Raw genomic sequence first — 21,128 nt, 5'->3', positions numbered from 1 at the left:
GCATGGCCAATCCACCGTACCTGCACATAGAACATAGAACATTACAGCGCAGTACAGGCCCTTCAGCCCTCGATGTTGTGCCGACCAGTGAAACCAATCTAAAGCCCCTCTAACCTACACTATTCCAATATCATCCATATGTTTATCCAATGACCATTTAAATGTCCTTAATGTTGGCGAGTCCACTACTGCTGCAGGCAGGGCATTCCACGCCCTTACTACTCTCTGAGTGAAGAACCTACCTCTGATATCTGTCCTATATCTATCAAAACTCAATTTAAAGCTATGTCCCCTCGTGTTAGCTATCACCATCTGAGGAAAAAGTCTCTCACTATCCACCCTATCTAACCCTCTGATCATCTTGTAAGCCTCTATTAAGTCACCTCTTAACCTTCTCTCTAACGAAAACAACCTCAAGTAGAACATAGAACATAGAACATAGAACATAGAACATTACAGCGCAGAACAGGCCCTTCGGCCCACGATGTTGCACCGACCAGTTAAAAAAAAAAACTGTGACCCTCCAACCTAAACCAATTTCTTTTCGTCCATGAACCTATCTACGGATCTCTTAAACGCCCCCAAACTAGGCGCATTTACTACTGATGCTGGCAGGGCATTCCAATCCCTCACCACCCTCTGGGTAAAGAACCTACCCCTGACATCGGTTCTATAACTACCCCCCCTCAATTTAAAGCCATGCCCCCTCGTGCTGGATTTCTCCATCAGAGGAAAAAGGCTATCACTATCCACCCTATCTAAACCTCTAATCATCTTATATGTTTCAATAAGATCCCCTCTTAGCCGCCGCCTTTCCAGCGAAAACAATCCCAAATCCCTCAGCCTCTCCTCATAGGATCTCCCCTCCATACCAGGCAACATCCTGGTAAACCTCCTCTGCACCCTCTCCAAAGCCTCCACATCCTTCCTGTAATGTGGGGACCAGAACTGCACACAGTACTCCAAGTGCGGCCGCACCAGAGTTGTGTACAGTTGCAACATAACGCTACGACTCCTAAATTCAATCCCCCTACCAATAAACGCCAAGACACCATATGCCTTCTTAACAACCTTATCTACTTGATTCCCAACTTTCAGGGATCTATGCACACATATACCTAGATCCCTCTGCTCCTCCACACTATTCAAAGTCCTCCCGTTAGCCCTATACTCAACACATCTGTTATTCCTACCAAAGTGAATTACCTCACACTTCTCCGCATTAAAGTCCCTCAGCCTTTCCTCATAAGACCTTCCCACCATACCAGGCAACATCCTAGTAAATCTCCTCTGCACCCTTTCCAATGCTTCCACATCCTTCCTATAATGCGGTGACCAGAACTGTACGCAATACTCCAAGTGCGGCTGGACCAGAGTTTTGTACAGCTGCAACATGACCTCCTGGCTCCGAAACTCAATCCCTCTACCAATAAAAGCTAACACTCCGTATGCCTTCTTAACAACCCTATCAACCTGGGTGCCAACTTTCAGGGATCTATGCACATGGACACCGAGATCTCTCTGTTCATCCACACTACCAAGTATCTTACCATTAGCCCAGTACTCTGTATTCCTGTTACTCCTTCAAAAGCGAATCACCTCACACTTTTCCGCATTGAACTCCATTTGCCTCCTCTCAGCCCAGCTCAGCAGCTTATCTATGTCCCTCTGTAACCTGCAACAACCTTCTGCACTCCACAGCTCCACCAACTTTAGTGTCATCCACAAATTTACTAACCCATCCTTCTGCGCCCTCATCCAGGTCATTTATAAAAATGACAAACAGCAGTGGCCCCAAAACAGATCCTTGTGGTACACCACTAGTAACTGAACTCCAGGATGAACATTTCCCATCAACCACCACCCTCTACCTTCTTACAGCTAGCCAATTCCTGATCCAAACCGCTAAATCACCCTCAATCTCATGCCTCCGTATCTTCTGCAATAGCCTACCGTGGGGAACCTTATCAAACGCATTACTGAAATCCATATACACATCAACTGCTTTACCCTCATCCACCTCTTTGGTCACCTTCTCAAAAAACTCAATAAGGTTTGTGAGGCACGACCTACCCTTCATAAAACCGTGTTGACTATCCCTAATCAAATTATTCCATTCCAGATGATTATAAATCCTATCTCTTATAATCCTTTCCAAAACTTCGCCCACAACAGAAGTAAGGCTCACTGGTCTATAATTGCCAGGGTTGTCTCTACTCCCCTTCTTGAACAAGGGGACAACATTTGCTATCCTCCAGTCTTCTGGCACTATTCCTGTAGTCAATGACGACATAAAGGTCAAAGGCAAAGGCTCTGCAATCTCCTCCCTAGCCTCCCAGAGAATCCTGGGATGAATCCCATCCGGCCCAGGGGACTTATCTATTTTCACACTATCCAGAATTGCTAACACCTCCTCCTTATTAACCTCAATCCCATCTAGTCCAATAGCCTGTATCTCAGTATTCTCCTCGACAACATTGTCTTTTTCCTGCGTGAATACTGACGAAAAATATTCATTTAGCGCCTCTCCTATCTCTTCATGCTCCACGCACAACTTCCCACTACCGTCCTTGACTGGCCCTAATCTTACCCTAGTCATTCTTTTATTCCTGACATACCTATAGAAAGCTTTAGGGTTTTCCTTGATCCTACCTGCCAAAGACCTCTCATGTTCCCTCCTGGCTTTTCTTAACTCTCTCTTTAGGTCCTTCCTGGCTAACTTGTAACTCTCAAGCGTCCTAACTGAGCCTTCACGTCTCATCTTTATATAAGTCTCCTTCTTCCTCTTCACAAGAGATTCAACTTCTTTAGTAAACCACGGTTCCCTCACTCGACCACTTCCTCCCTGCCTGACAGGTACATACTTATCAGGGAAACCCAGTAGCTGTTCCTTGAACAAGCTCCACATTTCAATTGTGCCCATCCCCTGCAGTTTCCTTCCCCAACCTATGCATCCTAAATCTCACCTAATCGCATCATAATTTCCTTTCCCCCAACTATAATATTTGCCCTTCAGTATATACCTATTCCTTTCCATCTCTAAAGTAAACATAACCAAATTGTGGTCACTATCACCAAAGTGCTCCCCTACCTCAAAATCTAACACCTGGTCTGGTTCATTACCCAGTACCAAATCCAATGCGGCCTTGCCTCTTGTTGGCCTATCCACATACTGTGTCAGGAAACCCTCCTGCACACATTGGACAAAAACTGACCCATCTAAAGTACTCGAACTATAGCTTTTCCAGTCAATATTTGCAAAGTTAAAGTCCCTTTAGCACTGCCCAGTATGTGTGCCCCTATTACACTGTACAGCACTGCCCAGTATGTGTGCCCCTATTACACTGTACAGCACTGCCCAGTATGTGTGCCCCTATTACACTGTACAGCACTGCCCAGTGTGTGTGCCCCTATTACACTGTACAGCACTGCCCAGTGTGTGTGCCCCTATTACACTGTACAGCACTGCCCAGTGTGTGTGCCCCTATTACACTGTACAGCACTGCCCAGTGTGTGTGCCCCTATTACACTGTACAGCACTGCCCAGTGTGTGTGCCCCTATTACACTGTACAGCACTGCCCAGTATGTGTGCCCCTATTACACTGTACAGCACTGCCCAGTGTGTATGTCCCAATTATATTCCGCAGCCAGCAGCCAACACAATGCAAGGATTGATTTGTTCCTGCCGTTGACAGCTTGTATGTTGTAAATCTTTCCTTGTACTTGTTACTTTCAATTCATCACCTTTCTCAGAAGATATCCCACAATGGCATAAACATTGTAAAACTCCAATAGTGCAATGAAAGTACAGTACACATTCCATTTGATACACACCAGCAGTTCACATAGGTAAATGGTAAAAAATAATGGAGATGCAGGCAACACTCGTGACAATTAATAAGTTGATATATAACACTTGAGAACACAAGATCATGGGAAATAGGAGCCAGAGTAGGCCATTCGGCCATCAAGCTCTATTATTAAATGAGCTTATGCTGATCCATCTCTTTGGACATCATTCTATACCAAATTTGTTAAAAGCATACAGAAATAATTATCCATCACTTTATTTTAATTTCAGCCCAGGGAGGAGGGAGTGTGTGTGGGATGGGTATTTACAGATTTGGGGGAACAACAGACAGAAACATGTTCCAGAGAAGCTAGAATTGTCTGTTCTGCATCTTAATGCTGGACTGACACTGGTTACATTTTAAAATTCCTTTTACGGAATTTATTAAAAGAACATTTGCATACAGGAAATTCAAATCAAACATCACATCAAGATCTGATACCCTCATATTATTCATCAGGATCTGAATATCATCAGCCTTAGGATGGAGAAAAACTTCATTTTCCAGATTCAATCTGTGGAAAAACCTTCCAAACATCAGTGTGATTAGAAAAAGCACCAAGATACACACCTGGGTGTTGCAGTGAAGTGAGTTTTGATTAGTTTCACAACCTGAAAAAAAACATTGTTCCATTGACAGCGGGGGACTCGATAGTAAACCTATTCTGTATGTGAACGGCGCTGACTGTCCAACCTGGAGAGACACAAGAGCTCTGGCTGCATGAAGACACCATGGAAATGTGAGGATTTTGGTAAAGGATTCAATTATCCATCCCATCTGGAAAACCACTGACACAGCCACATTGGAGAAATCGTGGAAATATGAGGACTGTGGTAAAGGATTCTATTACCCATCCCTGAAAATCAGATGAGACCTTCAACCATGGCCCCATCTGCCCTCTTAGTTGGGTGTAAAATTTCCCAGGATGTTATTCCAAAGAGCGGAGAAGTTTATTGCTTAATATTTATCCCTCAACAATCATCACTGAACAGATTCTCTGCTCACAATCACATTTGTGTGTGGGATCTTGCTGTGCACAATTTGGGGACTGCATTTCCTACACTAAGGCATTGATTACACTTCAAAGAACTTCATTGGCTGTAAAAGCACTTTGGGACATCCTGAAGTTGTGAAAGGTGCTATTATAAATATAAATCTTCCATTAAGGGGAAAAGACCCAACAATGGAACAGTCAGTAACAGGACGTCAATCAGTCTCCTCTTAGTGAAATCAAGGACTCCAACACTGAGTTTGTCACAAAGCTGATTTAATTATATACAGATTATTAAACTCCAGCCCAGTTCCAGGGATTATTAACGTCAACTGAAAAAAAACCTCCAAATATCAGAATGAACACAGTTGAGTCCTGGATGTGATTAAAGCAGAATCCAACCCCTGGAATCACTTATTATCTCACTGGTGTGTCTGCAGGGTGAATGAGAATAAATTGCTTCTCTCGCACACTGCAGGTGAAAGGCCTCTCCAGTATCTGTGGGTTGGTGTCTCAGCAGATTACTTTTTTCATATTAATTTACAGGATGTGGGCATCTCTGTCCACTTCCCATTCCGAGGAGAATATCACCTCCAGCGATCAGCGGAGATCAGTATTTCCTTCATCCGGGATCTTACCTATTACAGGTTGTATGTCTTTTATGTATCATATCTAAACTGTTGCTTCTTAATAACTGAGTGAAAAATCACCGATGACTTCTTTCCATTTTTCAAATGCTCAGGCCAGCATTTATTGCCCCTTCCTCATTACTCTGTGAAGGTGGTGGTGAGCTGCCTTCTTCAATCACTGCAGTCCCTATGGTGCAGGTACACGGTGCTGTTAGGGAGGGAGCTTTTAAACCTCTTCTCACAGTCCAAGCATTTAAACAGTCTCTTCTCAATGTGAACAAGTTGATGTTTACTGAGATACAATGACTGAGTGAATCCCTTCCCACACATGGAGCAGGTAAACAGCCTCTGCTCAGTGTTGTGCTTGTGTTGCAGCAGATCCATTGCACTTTTAAATCTCGTCACAATCAGAACATCAAAACCATTTATTTTTCGGTCTGAACAAGTTGATGTGAAATAAAGCTGCTGAACTGATTGAATCCCTTGTCTCACACGGAGCAGGTGAACATACTCCCTCAGTGGGAGTGCACTGGTGTTTTAGCAGGCTGGATGACACTTCCCACACACAAATCAGATGAATGGCCTCCCACCAGTGTGAACCCGCAGGTGTTCAGTGATTTGGGATGAAGTAGTGAATCAGTTCCCAGATGAAGAGCAGCTGAACAGCCTCTCTCAGTGGGAGTGGTTTGGTGTCTCTGCAGATTCCCTGCACTTTTAAAGCTCTTTCCACAGTCAGAGCATTGAAACAGTCTCTTATCAGTATGAACAAGCTGATGGTTGCTGAGCTGTGATGACTGAGTGAATCCCTTCCCACACACAGAGCAAGCAAACGGCCTCTCCCCTGTGTGAAGAGGCTGGTGTTTCATCAGTTCATTTCTGCTTTTAAACCTCTTCCCACAGTCAGAACATTTACAGGGTCTCTCATCGGAGTGAACAATTTTGTGTCTTCTGAGGTAGGATAAACATGTGAATCCCTTGCCACATAGGGAGCAGGTGAAAGGTTTCTCCCCAGTGTGAAGACTCTGGTGTTCACTGAGGTGAGATGTTGTAGTGAATCTCTTCCCACACTCAGCGCAGGTGAATGGTCTCTCTCCAGTGTGGATGCGCTGGTGTCGAAGAAGATGGGATGATTTAACAAATCCTTTCCCACAAAAGGAGCAAACAAACGGTCTCTCCCCAGTGTGAACACGCTTGTGTTCAGTGAGGGTGGAATACTGCCTGAAATGTTTCCCACACTGAGAGCAGCTGAATGGTCTCTCCCCAGTGTGAACACGCTTGTGTTCAGTGAGGTGGGAAGCACAAGTGAATCCCTTCCCACACATGGAGCAGGTGAAGGGTTTCTCCCCAGTGTGAACACGTAGGTGTTCAGTGAGGTGAGATACTTGCCTGAAGTTCTTCCCACATTGAGAGCAATTGAATGGTCTCTCGCCAGTGTGAACCCGTTGATGGTGAATTAAACCCTCAGAACTCTTAAAACTGTTCCCACAGTCAGAGCATTTAAAAGGTCTGTCCTCAGTGTGAACTCGCTGGTGTGACACCAGGCTAAATGACTGAGCGAATCCTTTACCACACATACAGCAGATGAATGGTCTCTCCCCAGTGTGACAGCGTCGATGAATTTCCAGCTGAGATGGGGTTTTACAAACTTTTCCACAGTTTCTCCATGGTGCTGGTGTCTTTGTGTCGCTCCAGGTTGGATGATCTGTTAAATCCTTGTCCACACAGAACACGTGTACGGTTTCACCCGACAGTGAATGGTGTGATGTTTTTCAGGCTGCGTAACTGGGTAAAGCTCTTTCCACAGTCAGTTCACTGGAACAGTCTCACTCCAGTGTGTGCATGTGTCTCGATGCTTCTCCAGTCACACTGATGTTTGAAATATTTTCCCACAGGCAGAACAAACATTTTTCCTTCCACATTCAAAGGCTAATTGAGTTTAGGTGCTGATAAATCGAATGATTGTAAAATATTCGTATGAAATTTGATTTGAGTTTCCAGTCTGTAAATCTTCCCCTTCAAATATCCTGCAAAAGAAGAGAACAAAACTACTGTCAGTCCAGGATAGAAATTCTGAACAGACAATTCTAGTTTCTCTGGAACATTTTTTCCGCTTGTTCCCCCAAATCTGTAAATCCCCGTCCCACACACACTCCCTCCTCCCTGGGCTGAAATCCAAACCCATCTCACCATCTCCAACATTCTTTTCCTCCATTCCCAGTTTTCTCCCTCCCTCTCCTCTGTCTGGATTCAGTTCTGATCAATGACATGTCATTGATGAAGACGAACATCTCGCCAAGACCATCCCCACACCCCCACTTCTTGCCTTCAAACAACCGCACAACCTCAAACAGACCATTGTCCGCAGCAAACTAACCAGCCTTCAGGAGAACAGTGACCACGACACCACACAGCCCTGCCACAGCAACCTCTGCAAGACGTGCCGGATCATCGACACGGATGCCATCATCTCACGTGAGAACACCATCTACCTGGTACACGGTACCTACTCTTGCAACTCGGCCAACGTTGTCTACCTGATACGCTGCAGGAATGGATGCCACGGTTGAGGAGGAACTTATTGAAACTTATAGGGTACAGCGAGGCCTGGACAGAGTGGACGTGGAGAGGATGTTTCCACTCGTAGGAAAAACTAGAACCAGAGGGCACAACCTCAGACTAAAGGGACGATCCTTTAAAACAGAGATGAGGAAGAATTTCTTCAGCCAGAGTCATAGAGGTTTACAGCTTGGAAACAGGCCCTTCGGCCCAACTTGTCCATGCCGCCCTTTTCTTTAAAACCCCTAAAGCTAATCCCAATTGCCTGCATTTGGCCCATATCCCTCTATTCCCATCATACCCATGTAACTATCTAAATGCTTTTTAAAAGATAAAATTGTACTCACCTCGACTACTACCTCTGGCAGCTTGTTCCAGACGCTCACCACCTTCTGTGTGAAAATATTGCCCCTCTGGTCACTTTTGTATCTCTCCCCTCTCACCTTAAACCTATGCCCTCTAGTTTTAGACTCCCCTACCTTTGGGAAAAGATATTGACGATCTACCTTGTCTATGCCCCTCATTATTTTATAGACTTCTATAAGGTCAGCCCTCAGCCTCCTACGCTCCAGAGAAAAAAGTCCCAGTCTATTCAGCCTCTCCTTATAACTCAATCCATCAAGTCCCGGTAGCATCCTAGTAAATATTTTCTGCACTCTTTCTAGTTTAATAATATCCTTTGTATAATAGGGTGACCAGAATTACACACAGTATTCTAAGTCTGGCCTTACCAATGTCTTCTACAACTTCAACAAGACGTCCCAACTCCTGTATTCAATGTTCTGACCGATGAAACCAAGCATGCCAGATGCCTTCTTCACCACTCTGTCCACCTGTGACTCCACTTTCAAGGAGCTATGAACATGTACCCCTAGATCTCTTAGTTCTGTAACTGTCCCCAACGCCCTGCCATTAACTGAGTAAGTCCTGCCCTGGTTCAATCTACCAAAATGCATCACCTCGCATTTGTCTGAATTAAACTCCATCTGCCATTCGTCAGCCCACTGGCCCACCAGAGAGTGGTGAATCTGTGGAACTCTTTGCTGCGGAAGGCTATGGAGGCCAGGTCATTGAGTGACCTCAATAGATAAGTTCTTGATTAATAAGTGGATCAGGGGTTATGGGGAAAAGGGAGGAGAATGGGGATGAGAAAAATATCAGCCCATGACTGAATGGTGAAGCAGACTCGATGGGCCGAGTGGCCTAATTCTGCTCCTATGTCTTATGGCCTTTACACTTGGTTACACTTCAGCCCCAGGCTCCTCATGTTTGCATAGAAAATAGAAGCGGAAGGAGACCATTCAGCCCTTTCAACATTCCCTGCCATTCATTATGGTCATGGTTGATCCTCAAATTCAATACCCTTGTCCCACCCATCCCCCCATAATATCCCTTTGGCCCCAAGAGATATATATCTACTCTACTCCCACTTTTGAGGAATGGAGATCCAAAGATTCACGACCCACTGAGAGAAAAATATCTAATCTCTGTCTCTATGGCAACACTTGTTTAAACAGTGACCCCAAGATTCTCCCATAAGAGTAAACAACAGTTCCAACAAGTTGTTGGAAGGTATTTTGAGAGACAGGATCTACAGGCATGCAGAGAGGCAAGGACTGATTAGAAACAGTCAGCATGGCTTTGCAGTGGAAAATCATGTCTCACAAATTTGATTGAGATTGAGTTTTTTGAATGGGTAACCAAGAAGGTAGATGAGGGCAGTGCAGTTGATGTTCTTTACATGGACTTTAGCAAGGCCTTTGACAAGGTATCAAATGGTAAGTTGTTGCATAAGGGTAATCTCACGGGATCCAGGATGAGGTAGCCAACTAGGTACAAAATTGGCTTGATGACAGAAGACAGAGGGTGGTTGTAGATGGTTGTTTTTCAAACTGGTGGCCTGTGACCAGCAGTGTACCTCAGGGATCGGTGTTGGGTCCACTGTTATTTGTCATTTATATTAATGATGTGGATGAGAATTTAGTAGGCATGGTTAGTAAGTTTGCAGATGACGCCAGGATTGGTGGCATAGTGGACAGTGAAGAAGGTTACCTAGGATTGCATCGGGATCTTGATCAATTGGGCCAGTGGGCTGGTGAATGGCAGATGGAGTTTAATTTTGATAAATGCGAGGTGATGCATTTTGGTAGATCGAACCAGGACAGGACTTACTCAGTTAATTGTAGGGCATTGGGGAGAGTTATAGAACAAAGAGATCGAGGGGTACAGGTTCATAGGTAGAGTGGCGAAGAAGGCATTCGGCAGAACATTGAATACAGGAGTTGGGACGTCTTGTTGAAGTTGTACAAGACATTGGTAAGGCCACACTTGGAATACTGTGTGCAATTCTGGTCACCCTATTATAGAAAGGATGTTATTAAACGAGAAAGAGTGCAGAAAAGATTTACTGGGATGCTACTGGGATTTGATTGTTATAAGGAGAGACTGGATAGACTGGGACTTTTTTTTCTGGAGCGCAGGAGGCATAGGGGTGATCTTATAGAGGTCTATAAAATAATGAGGGACGTAGATCAGCTAGATAGTCAATATCTTTTCCCAAAGGTATGGGAGTCTAAAACTAGAGGGCATAGATTTCAGGTGAGAGGGGAGAGATACAAAGTGCCCAGAGGGGCAATATTTTCATACAGAGGGTGGCGAGTGTCTTGAACAAACAGCCAGAGGTAGTAGTAGAGGCGGGTACAATTTTGTCTTTTAAAAAGCATTTAGACAGTTACACGGGTATGATGGGTATAGAGGGATATGGGCCAAATGCGGGCAATTGGGACTAGCTTCGGGATTAAAAAAAGGGGCAGCATGGACAAGTTGGGCTGAAGGGCCTGTTTCCGTGCTATAAACCTCGATGACTGTGTGACTCCTCTCCACATCCAAGACCTTTTAGGATCTGAAAGGTTTAAATTAAGTTGCCTCTTACTCTTTTAAACTCGAGCAGAGACTGTCTCACTGCTCCTCATCAGACTATCCACCTATTCCAGGTGTTAGTCGACTAAACCTTCTATGAACTTCTAATGCATTTATATTTTTCCTTAAATAAGGAAACCGATAATGTACACATTGCTCCAGATACAGACTCACTGTGTGCAACTGAAACATAACTTCCCTGCTTTTACTCCATTCCCCTCATAACAAATAATAGCTTTCTGAATTACTTGTACCTGGATTTTCTATCGTGATGAATTTTGGATATTTTTTGTTACAGGGGGTTAGAAAGGGAGGATTTACACACAACAAGCTCAAACCAAGAGAAAATGTTGTCTCTTCTGATATGGGCTTTCTGAATGGGATAAGTCGGGAGATGTGAATGGAATGTTTTCACTTGTTGGTTTTTCCATTACTGGGAACCATGAACAGACAACAAATAAATCAAACAGGAAAATAGGAGATGTTTCTTTCTTCAGACAGTTGTTAGAATTTGGAACTCACTGCGACTGGAAGTGGTTGACACAAATACTTTAGATGCTTTCAAAAGGAAAATATATGAGTCTATGAGCGAAAAGGGATTGGAAAAATCAAGTGAAAAGCTGAGATGTGGTGATCAGAATGAGAGGAGACTCATGTGGAGTATAAACTCCAGTACAGACTCGATAAACCGAATGGCCTGTTTGTGTATTGTCACAGACAGAACAAACAATTCTCCTTCCCTGTTCAAAGACAATAACAATCAGCTCCTAATGATCCGAGTGACTGTCAGATCTCAACGTGATGTTTGGTTTGTGTTTTCTTGCTGTAAATCCTCCTTTCCATTATCCTGTAAAGGGAATTTACAAAAGTCATCACTGTCAGTCCAGGATAGATATATTCATAGAATTCCACAGTTCGGAAGGAGGCTATTTGGCCCATCAAGTCAACTCTCCGACAGAGCATCCCACCAAGGCCCCAACAACATAACCCAACTTATTTACCCCACTAATCTCCCTAACCTACACATCCTGGGGTAAGAATGGATAATTTAGCATGGCCAATCCATCTAACCTTTGGACTGAAAGCTAGTGGCGTTTGCTACCAAATAAACCTGTTGGACGTTAACCTGGTGTTGTTGGACTCCTGACTGTGTAAACTCCACACAGACAGGTAACCAAGGCCGGAATCGAACCCAGGTCCCTGGCGCTGTGAGGCAGGAGGACTAACCACTGTGCCACCGTGCCAGCCACGTAATTCTTTGTAAACTTATTTTGCAGGAAATAGAAGAGGAGGATTTGCAGTCTGGACAAACAAATCTCACGTCAGACAGAGTCAATCAATTCATTGGGATTTGAAGATTTGTACATCTGAAGGGATTTAATTGACCATCTCAGTTGGAAACTGGTGAGAATCTGTTTCCTTGCTCCTCCTGTGGGGAGGGATTGATCAGCCGGAAAACATGCTGACACGACAGCGAACTCGCAATAGTGAGAGTTCATTCACCTGCTCCGTGTGTGGGAAGAAATTCATGTGTTCGTCCAACCTGCTGGCTCACCAACTCGATCATATTATTCAGAAGCCTCTTCAAAGCTCTGACTCTGGGGAAAGCATTGAAACCTCTGAGGGACAGGCCCAACACCAGCTCCTTCACACTGACGAGAGACCGTTCAGCTGCTCCCACTGCGGGAAGAGGTTCAGCCAGTCCTCCCACCTTGGAGAGCACCAGCTCCTTCACACACACGAGAGACCGTTCAGCTGCTCCCACTGTGGGGAGTCGTTCAGCGACTCAGTGCATCTCACTGAGCACCAACAAGTTCACACCAAGGACAGGCCATTCAGCTGCTCCCAGTGTGGGAAGAGATTCATTCAGTCCTCCCACTGCACCGTTCACCAACAGATTCATTTTCAGAAGAGACATTTCAAATGCTTTAAATGTGAGAAGACCTTCAAAAGAAGGATTAGTCTGCTGAGACACCAGGGCACTCACACTGGGGAGAGGCCATACGTTTGCCCTGTGTGTGGGAAAGCATTTACTTGTTTGCAGCATCTCCTAAGCCACCGGCCTATTCACACCGGGGAGAGGGCATTCATCTGCTCCGTGTGTGGGAAGGCTTTCACGGAGTCATCCAGCCTCCGGAGACACCGCCGCATTCACACAGGGGAGAAGCCGTTCTCCTGCTCCATTTGTGGCAAAAGATTTGCTCAGTTTTCCTCCTGCAATCAACACCAACACATTCACTCTGATCAGAGACCTTTTCAATGCTCAGAATGCAATAAGACCTTTAAAAGAAGTGATGATCTGCTGAAACACAATCGCATTCACACCGGGGAGAGGCTGTTCCTGTGCTCTGTGTGTGGAAAGGGATTCGCTCAGTCGTCTGGCCTGCTGAGACACCAACGCATTCACACCGGGGAGAAGCCGTTCACCTGCTCTGTGTGTGGGAAGGGATTCACTGATTCATCCTATATGCTGAAACACCAGCGAGCTCACACTGCGACAGAACCATTCACCTGCTCCCTGTGTGGGAAGGGATTCACTGATTCATCCTATATGCTGAAACACCAGCGAGCTCACACTGCGACAGAACCATTCACCTGCTCCCTGTGTGGGAAGGGATTCACTGATCCATCCCGTCTGCAGAGACACCAGCGAGTTCACACTGGGGCAAAACCTTTCAACTGCTCCATGTGTGGGAAGGGATTTAATCAGTATTACAGCCTGCTGAAACATAGACGACTTCATGTGTGACCGGCAAAGTTGGATTCTGTTGTTTCTGCGCCCTGAGATAAACAATAACAATTGGATGAATAGTTGAGGCAGTGGCACAGTGGAATTATCACTGGGCTCAGGGTAAGGCTCTGGGGACCCAGGTTCGAATCCCACCACAGTCGATGGTGAAATTTGTATTCAATTAAAATCTTGGATTAAAAGTCTAATGACAAACCTCAACCTTTAATCAATTGTCATAAAAACCCATTTGGTTCTGTAACGTCCTTTAGAAAAGGAAACCTGCCGTCCTTACCTGGTCAGGCCTACGTGTGACTCCAGACCAGCAATGTGGTTGACTCTCAAATGCCCTCTGAAATGGAGGGCAGATAGGGATGGGAAAGAAATGCTGGCCCAGCAAGTGACGCCTACATTCCGTAAAAATGAATTTTAAAAAGTTCCTCAGTATCTCAGTAACCTCCTCCAGCCCCACAACACTCTGTGTAAACACAAGTTGTTGATGATTATGCCCTGAGATAGATAACGTGAACCCGATTCCCATCATCCGCCAACTCGGCAACTTCTTCACAAAAAGTAAAGCACATGGGATTGGGGCTGTTGTACTGAGATGGGTAGAAAACTGATTGGCAGACAAGAAACAAAGAGTAGGATTAAACGGGTCTTTTTCCAACTGGCAGGCAGTGACTATTTGGGTAACGCAGGATCAGTGCTGGGGCCTCGGTTACTCACCTGCCATGGGTCTTGTTTTTTTTCCCTTGTTTATTATACATCATTTTTAAATTGTTGCTTCCTAAGAATCTAATTTAAAACCATGGATAAACTCAAACCACTTTTGGAAAATCTGTGACTCTCTGATCAAGAATCTTACTGACCACTGCATATCATTCTGGTCACCGTATTATTAAAAAAATATCCAGGCACTGGAGAGGGTGCAGAGAAGATTTTAATGATGAGATTTTAATGTAGAAGGTAGCTCACCACCACCTTCTCAAGGGCAATCAGGGATTAGCCATAAATGCTGGCCAAGCCAGCAATGCCCACATCCCAGAAATGAATTTCAAAATGTGTGTTTTTTTATCAGGAAAGGATTGACAGGCTAGTTCTTCTTTCTTGAGAAATGAAGGCTGAGGGGTAACCTGAGCAGAGGTCCTCAAATTTATAAAATGCTTCGATACAGAAATAGTGTTTCCTCTTGTGGGGAAGAGCAAAAAGTAAAGTTTATTTATTAATCACAAGTAGGCTTAGATTAACACTGCAGTGAAGTTACTGGGAAACTGGAGACAATCAATATAAAACAGTCACTAAGAAATCCAATCGGAAATCCAGGATAAATTTCTCTACACAAAGAGTGGCGAGAATATGGAAATCACAACTACAGGGAGTGAAATGAACAGTATAGATGTCTTTCAGGGGAATCCCAACAAGTACTTATGAATGATTTTATAGTTCATTCAGGATTTATTTCAAAACGACTAAAAGTGACAGGAGATAATTTGCAGGGTGTGAGACTCTGTGTGTGAGGGTGTCTGTGAGTGTGTGTTGCTTTTCATTGGTGTCATAGAAACCTTCCTCTTTCTGAGCAGACAATCTGGCTCCTGAATGAGGTGAATTGTACAACTCAGAGATTCTCCATTCAGAATGACCATGTGCTGTGTAAAACAGGCATTCGGCCTCTGATCTTCGGGTAAGCATTCTCCAAGGCGGCCTTCACGACACAACAACGCAGAGTCGCTGAGCAGAGACTGATAGCCAAGTTCCGCACACATGAGGACGGCCTCAACTGGGATCTTGGGTTCATGTCACACTATCTGTAACCCCCACAACTTGCCTGGACTTGCAAAATCTCCCTTACTGTCCTGGCTGGAGACAATACACATCTCTTTAACCTGTGCTTAATGCTCCCTCCACTTACATTGTCTGTACCATTAAGACTTGATTACCTGTAAAGACTTGCATTCCAACCATTATTCTGTAAATTGAGTTTGTGTCTTTATATGCCCTGTTTGTGAACAGAACTCCCACTCATCTGACGAAGGGGCAGCGCTCCGAAAGCTTGTGTGGCTTGTGCTACCAAATAAACCTGTTGGACTTTAACCTGGTGTTGTGAGACCTCTTACTGGGCTTACCCCAGTCGAACACCGGCATCTCCACATCATGGAATCTCTCTCCACAGTTGCTGTCAGACTTGCTGAGGTTTTGCAGCATTTTCTGTTTTGAAGTCAGTGCTTTGCTGTGTTGTCTCTGTGCTCCATCCCCACTCTGATTGTATTGGAGCCTGTGTGTGTCATTGTTACACTCAGAGTAAGTCAGTGCTTTGCTGTGTTGTCTCTGTGCTCCATCCCCACTCTGATTGTATTGGAGCCTGTGTGTGTCATTGTTACACTCAGAGTAAGTCAGTGCTTTGCTGTGTTGTCTCTGTGCTCCATCCCCACTCTGATTGTATTGGAGCCTGTGTGTGTCATTGTTACACTCAGAGTAAGTCAGTGCTTTGCTGTGTTGTCTCTGTGCTCCATCCCCACTCTGATTGTATTGGAGCCTGTGTGTGTCATTGTTACACTCAGAGTAAGTCAGTGCTTTGCTGTGTTGTCTCTGTGCTCCATCCCCACTCTGATTGTATTGGAGCCTGTGTGTGTCATTGTTACACTCAGAGTAAGTCAGTGCTTTGCTGTGTTGTCTCTGTGCTCCATCCCCACTCTGATTGTATTGGAGCCTGTGTGTGTCACTGTTACACTCAGAGTAAGTCAGTGCTTTGCTGTGTTGTCTCTGTGCTCCATCCCCACTCTGATTGTATTGGAGTCTGTGTGTGTCATTGTTACACTCAGAGTAAGTCAGTGCTTTGCTGTGTTGTCTCTGTGCTCCATCCCCACTCTGATTGTATTGGAGCCTGTGTGTGTCATTGTTACACTCAGAGTAAGTCAGTGCTTTGCTGTGTTGTCTCTGTGCTCCATCCCCACTCTGATTGTATTGGAGCCTGTGTGTGTCATTGTTACACTCAGAGTAAGTCAGTGCTTTGCTGTGTTGTCTCTGTGCTCCATCCCCACTCTGATTGTATTGGAGTCTGTGTGTGTCATTGTTACACTCAGAGTAAGTCAGTGCTTTGCTGTGTTGTCTCTGTGCTCCATCCCCACTCTGATTGTATTGGAGCCTGTGTGTGTCATTGTTACACTCAGAGTAAGTCAGTGCTTTGCTGTGTTGTCTCTGTGCTCCATCCCCACTCTGATTGTATTGGAGCCTGTGTGTGTCATTGTTACACTCAGAGTAAGTCAGTGCTTTGCTGTGTTGTCCCTGTGCTCCATCCCCACTCTGATTGTATTGGAGCCTGTGTGTGTCATTGTTACACTCAGAGTAAGTCAGTGCTTTGCTGTGTTGTCTCTGTGCTCCATCCCCACTCTGATTGTATTGGAGCCTGTGTGTGTCATTGTTACACTCAGAGTAAGTCAGTGCTTTGCTGTGTTGTCTCTGTGCTCCATCCCCACTCTGATTGTATTGGAGTCTGTGTGTGTCATTGTTACACTCAGAGTAAGTCAGTGCTTTGCTGTGTTGTCTCTGTGCTCCATCCCCACTCTGATTGTATTGGAGCCTGTGTGTGTCATTGTTACACTCAGAGTAAGTCAGTGCTTTGCCGTGTTGTCTCTGTGCTCCATCCCCACTCTGATTGTATTGGAGCCTGTGTGTGTCATTGTTACACTGAGAGTAAGTCAGTGCTTTGCCGTGTTGTCTCTGTGCTCCATCCCCACTCTGATTGTATTGGAGTCTGTGTGTGTCATTGTTACACTGAGACTCTGTCACTGTTATTATTGGACAAACAGCAAGCCACCGTCACAATGCCCGGCTGATTGACGGTAGCCCGGACCAATGGGAAGAGAAGAGGCTGGAGGACCAGCCTTTCCCGCTCGGACCTCCAACCAATCACAGTGAATGAGGGGCGGAGCCCGCTCTGACTGGAGCATGCGCATTGTGGGTAATGGCGACGGAGACGGGCTGTTTTTTCGGCTCGGAGATAGATTAGCGGTGATTGACGGTACGGAGGGGGCGAGGGATCTCGCGGGTGGACGGAAACGCTGCGTAAGCAGGTTGTGTCAGCCACGAACCTCGGTAAAGAGCTTCACGGACCCAGTTTGCACCGAGCGATACCGCAGCTCCTCATGTTCGGGCCGTGTTCATGGCCGCCATCTTTATTGGGGGCAATATGCAACAAGGCGCATGCGCAGCCGCCATCGTTTTAGGGGGTAATATTGTCAATGACTGGGAGGAGCTTGTTCCCCATTGCTCAGAATGGAGACAACTTGTCCATCAAACTGCATCAACCCTCTGAGTCCCAATGTCTTATTGACGAGGCAGAGCGGTGGCAGAGAAGGAAAGAAAGGGAAATAGCTTTGACAAACGGTCATCTGGCCTCAACGTCAGCTCTTTTCTCTCCTCACAGATGCTGCCAGACCTGCTGAGATTTTCCAGCATTTTCTCTTTTGGAAAGGGAAATAAATTCTGCTTTCCAGATCCCACTATATCATGGGATGTCTTTCCCATTCATCTTCTGTTCCACCATCCTTATGGGCAGCAAGTTCCAGATCATGTGCTCTCCCTACCCAAGTATAAATCTTCCTCAAATACCTGCTCTACCACAATTCAAATAATGTCCTGTATATTACACTTTTATCCAGTATTGTAGACATCTGTCTGGCGGCTGCATGGAGATTTCCAGCTCTCTGTATCCAGGACAGGAAGCAGTGAGCATGGATCTGTCAATCAGCACCTTCAGGAGAATTGGGAGGGTGAATATTAGATACAGCAGAGTGAGAATGGAGAGAGAGTGTGTGGAATGGAGATTCACAGCTTTTGGGGAATGAGAGAGGAAAGAATGTTCCATAGAAACTTGAACTGTCTGTTCTGAACTATCTTGTACTGACATTGATGACTTTTGTAAATTCCTTTTACAGGATATTAGAAGGTGAGGATTTACAGACAGAAATCTCAAACCAAACGTCACATCAATATCTGACAGAGTCCTCAATTCGTCGGGACCTGAATATTATCGACGTTTGAATCCAGAATGGAAATGTTTCTCTGTTCTGTCTGCTTCAGGAGATTTTAAATTTCAGTGTGACTGGAAAAGCACCGAGACACACACCCGAGTGAGAGTGTTCCAGTGCACTGAGTGTGGAAAGAACTTTAACCAGTTACACAGCCTGAAAATACATCGCAGCATTCACAGCGGGGAGAGACTGTACCCTTGTTCTGTTTGAGATTTAACTGATTGCTTAACCTGAAGAGTCACAAGGACACCCGCACCATGGAGAAACCGTGGAAATGTGGGGAATGTGGAAAAGGATTCAGTTTTCCATCTCAGCTGGAGATTCATCGGCGCAGTCACACTGGGGAGAGGCCGTTCACCTGCTCTGTGTGTGGGAAGGGATACACTCAGATAATTGATTTACAGAGACACCAGCGAGTTCACACTGGGGAGAGGCCATTTACTTGCTCTGAGTGTGGGAAAGGATTCACTCGGTTATCCAGTCTGCAGAGACACCATCAATTTCACACTGGGGAGAGACCTTTCATCTGTTCTGTGTGTGGGAAGGGATTCACTCAGTTAACTGATTTGCAGAGCCATCAGCGAGTTCACACTGGGGAGAGGCCGTTCACTTGCTCTGTGTGTGGGAAAGGATTCAGTGTGGCATCAGGCCTGCGGAGACACCAGTTAGTTCACACTGGGGAGAGGCCATTCACTTGCTCTGTGTGTGGGAAAGGTTTCAGTCAGTTGCCCTACTTGCTGAGGCACAATGTCACTCACACCCAAGAGAGACCCTTTAAATGCTCTGACTGTGGGAGGGATTTCAAAAGCTCTCAGCTAATGATGTCCCACCAGCGCATTCACACTGAGGAGAGACCTTTCAGCTGCTCTCACTGCACAAAGAGATTCAGATCATCATCTGCCCTGCGGACACACCAGCGAGTTCACACTGGGGAGAGGCCATTCCCCTGCACCGTGTGTGGGAAGGGATTCACTCAGTCATTCCGACTGCAGAAACACCAGCGAATTCACAAGTCATAGAGTCATACAGGACAGAAGAGGCCTTTCAGCCCATCGAGTCTGCACTGACAAAACTATAGTAAATTTACACTAATCCATTTTCCAGCACTTGGCTGATGGCGTTTGAACTGTCAAAACATTCAAGTGCTCATCCATGTGCTTTTTAAAGGTTGTGAGGTTTCCCGCCTCCACTACCCTCCCAGACAGTGAATTCCAGACTCCCACCACCCTCTGGGTGAAAACATTTTTCTTCAAATCCCCCAAAACCTCCTGCCCCTCACCTTAAAATGATGCCCCCTCGTTATTGACCCTTCAACTAAGGGGAACAGCTGCTTCCTATCCACCCTGTCCATACCCCTCACAATCTTATACACCTCAATCATGTCCCCCCTCAGCCTTCTCTGCTCTAAAAAAGACAATCCAAGCCTATCGAGTCTCTCCTTATAGCTAAGTTACTCCATCCCAGGCAACATCCTGGTGAACCTCCTCTGCACCCCCTCCAGTGCAATCACATCCTTCCTATGGTGAGGCGATCGGTACGAGTACAAACTGGGGTCAAGCAGGGCTGCGTCATCGCACCAACGTTCATCCCCACCTTCCCCGCAGCAACACTCCACCCCAGCACCATGAAGCTCCCCACTGCAGTCGAGCTAACTGACTGGACCAGTAGGAAACTTTCAATCTCCGACCCCTCCAGGCCAGAACCAAGACCAGCCCAGCCTCAGTCATCGGGCTGCGGGATGCAGACTCCGGGGGTGGGTGGGCGGGGGGAATTTTGGCCTAGTGGTATTATCACTAGACTATTAAGCCATAAACTCAGCTGATACTTTGGGGACCCCGGGTTTGAATCCCGCCACGTCAGATGGTGGAATTTGAATTCAATAAAAAAAATTAAGAATCTACTGAGGACCATGAAACCATTGTCGATTTTCGGAAAAACCCATCTGGTTCACTAATGTCCTTTAGGGAAGGAAATCTATTGTTCTAACCTGGTCTGGCCTACATGTAACTCCAGGAGCCACAGCAATATGGTTAACTCTCAACTGCCCTCAGGTAACTAGGGATGGGCAATAAATGTTATGATGTGGAGATGCCGGTGTTGGACTGGGATAAACACAGGAGTCTAACAACACCAGGTTAAAGTCCAACAGGTTTATTTGGTAGCAAACGCCACTAGCTTTCGGAGAGCTGCTCCTTCGTCAGGTGAGTGGGAGATCTGCTCATACACAGCAAACAGGGCATATAAAGACACAAACTCAATTTACCAAATAATAGTTGGAATGCAAGTCTTTACAGCTAATCAAGTCTTAAAGGTACAAACAATGTGAGTAGAGGGAGCATTAGCACAGGTTAAAGAGATGTGTATGGTCTCCAGACAGGACAGCCAGTGAGACTTTGCAAGTCGAGGCAAGTTGTGCGAGT

General features: G+C 45.5%; 1 protein-coding gene across 1 annotated transcript in view; it reads left to right on the top strand.

Moving 5' to 3' along the window:
* Positions 1-21,128, top strand: part of LOC144483724 (uncharacterized) — a 231,012-nt gene that overhangs the window by 196,292 nt on the left and 13,592 nt on the right. The window contains exons 10-11 of the mRNA XM_078202264.1: positions 12,611-13,152; positions 19,010-19,708. Coding sequence (XP_078058390.1) covers positions 12,611-13,152; positions 19,010-19,708 — 1,241 coding nt within the window. The remainder of the gene's footprint in view (positions 1-12,610; positions 13,153-19,009; positions 19,709-21,128) is intronic.

This window comes from Mustelus asterias, unplaced genomic scaffold (assembly GCF_964213995.1).
Source record: "Mustelus asterias unplaced genomic scaffold, sMusAst1.hap1.1 HAP1_SCAFFOLD_77, whole genome shotgun sequence".
Lineage (NCBI taxonomy): Eukaryota > Metazoa > Chordata > Chondrichthyes > Carcharhiniformes > Triakidae > Mustelus > Mustelus asterias.
Note: the sequence above shows the minus strand (reverse complement) of the source record. Positions and strands in the feature narration are given on the sequence as shown.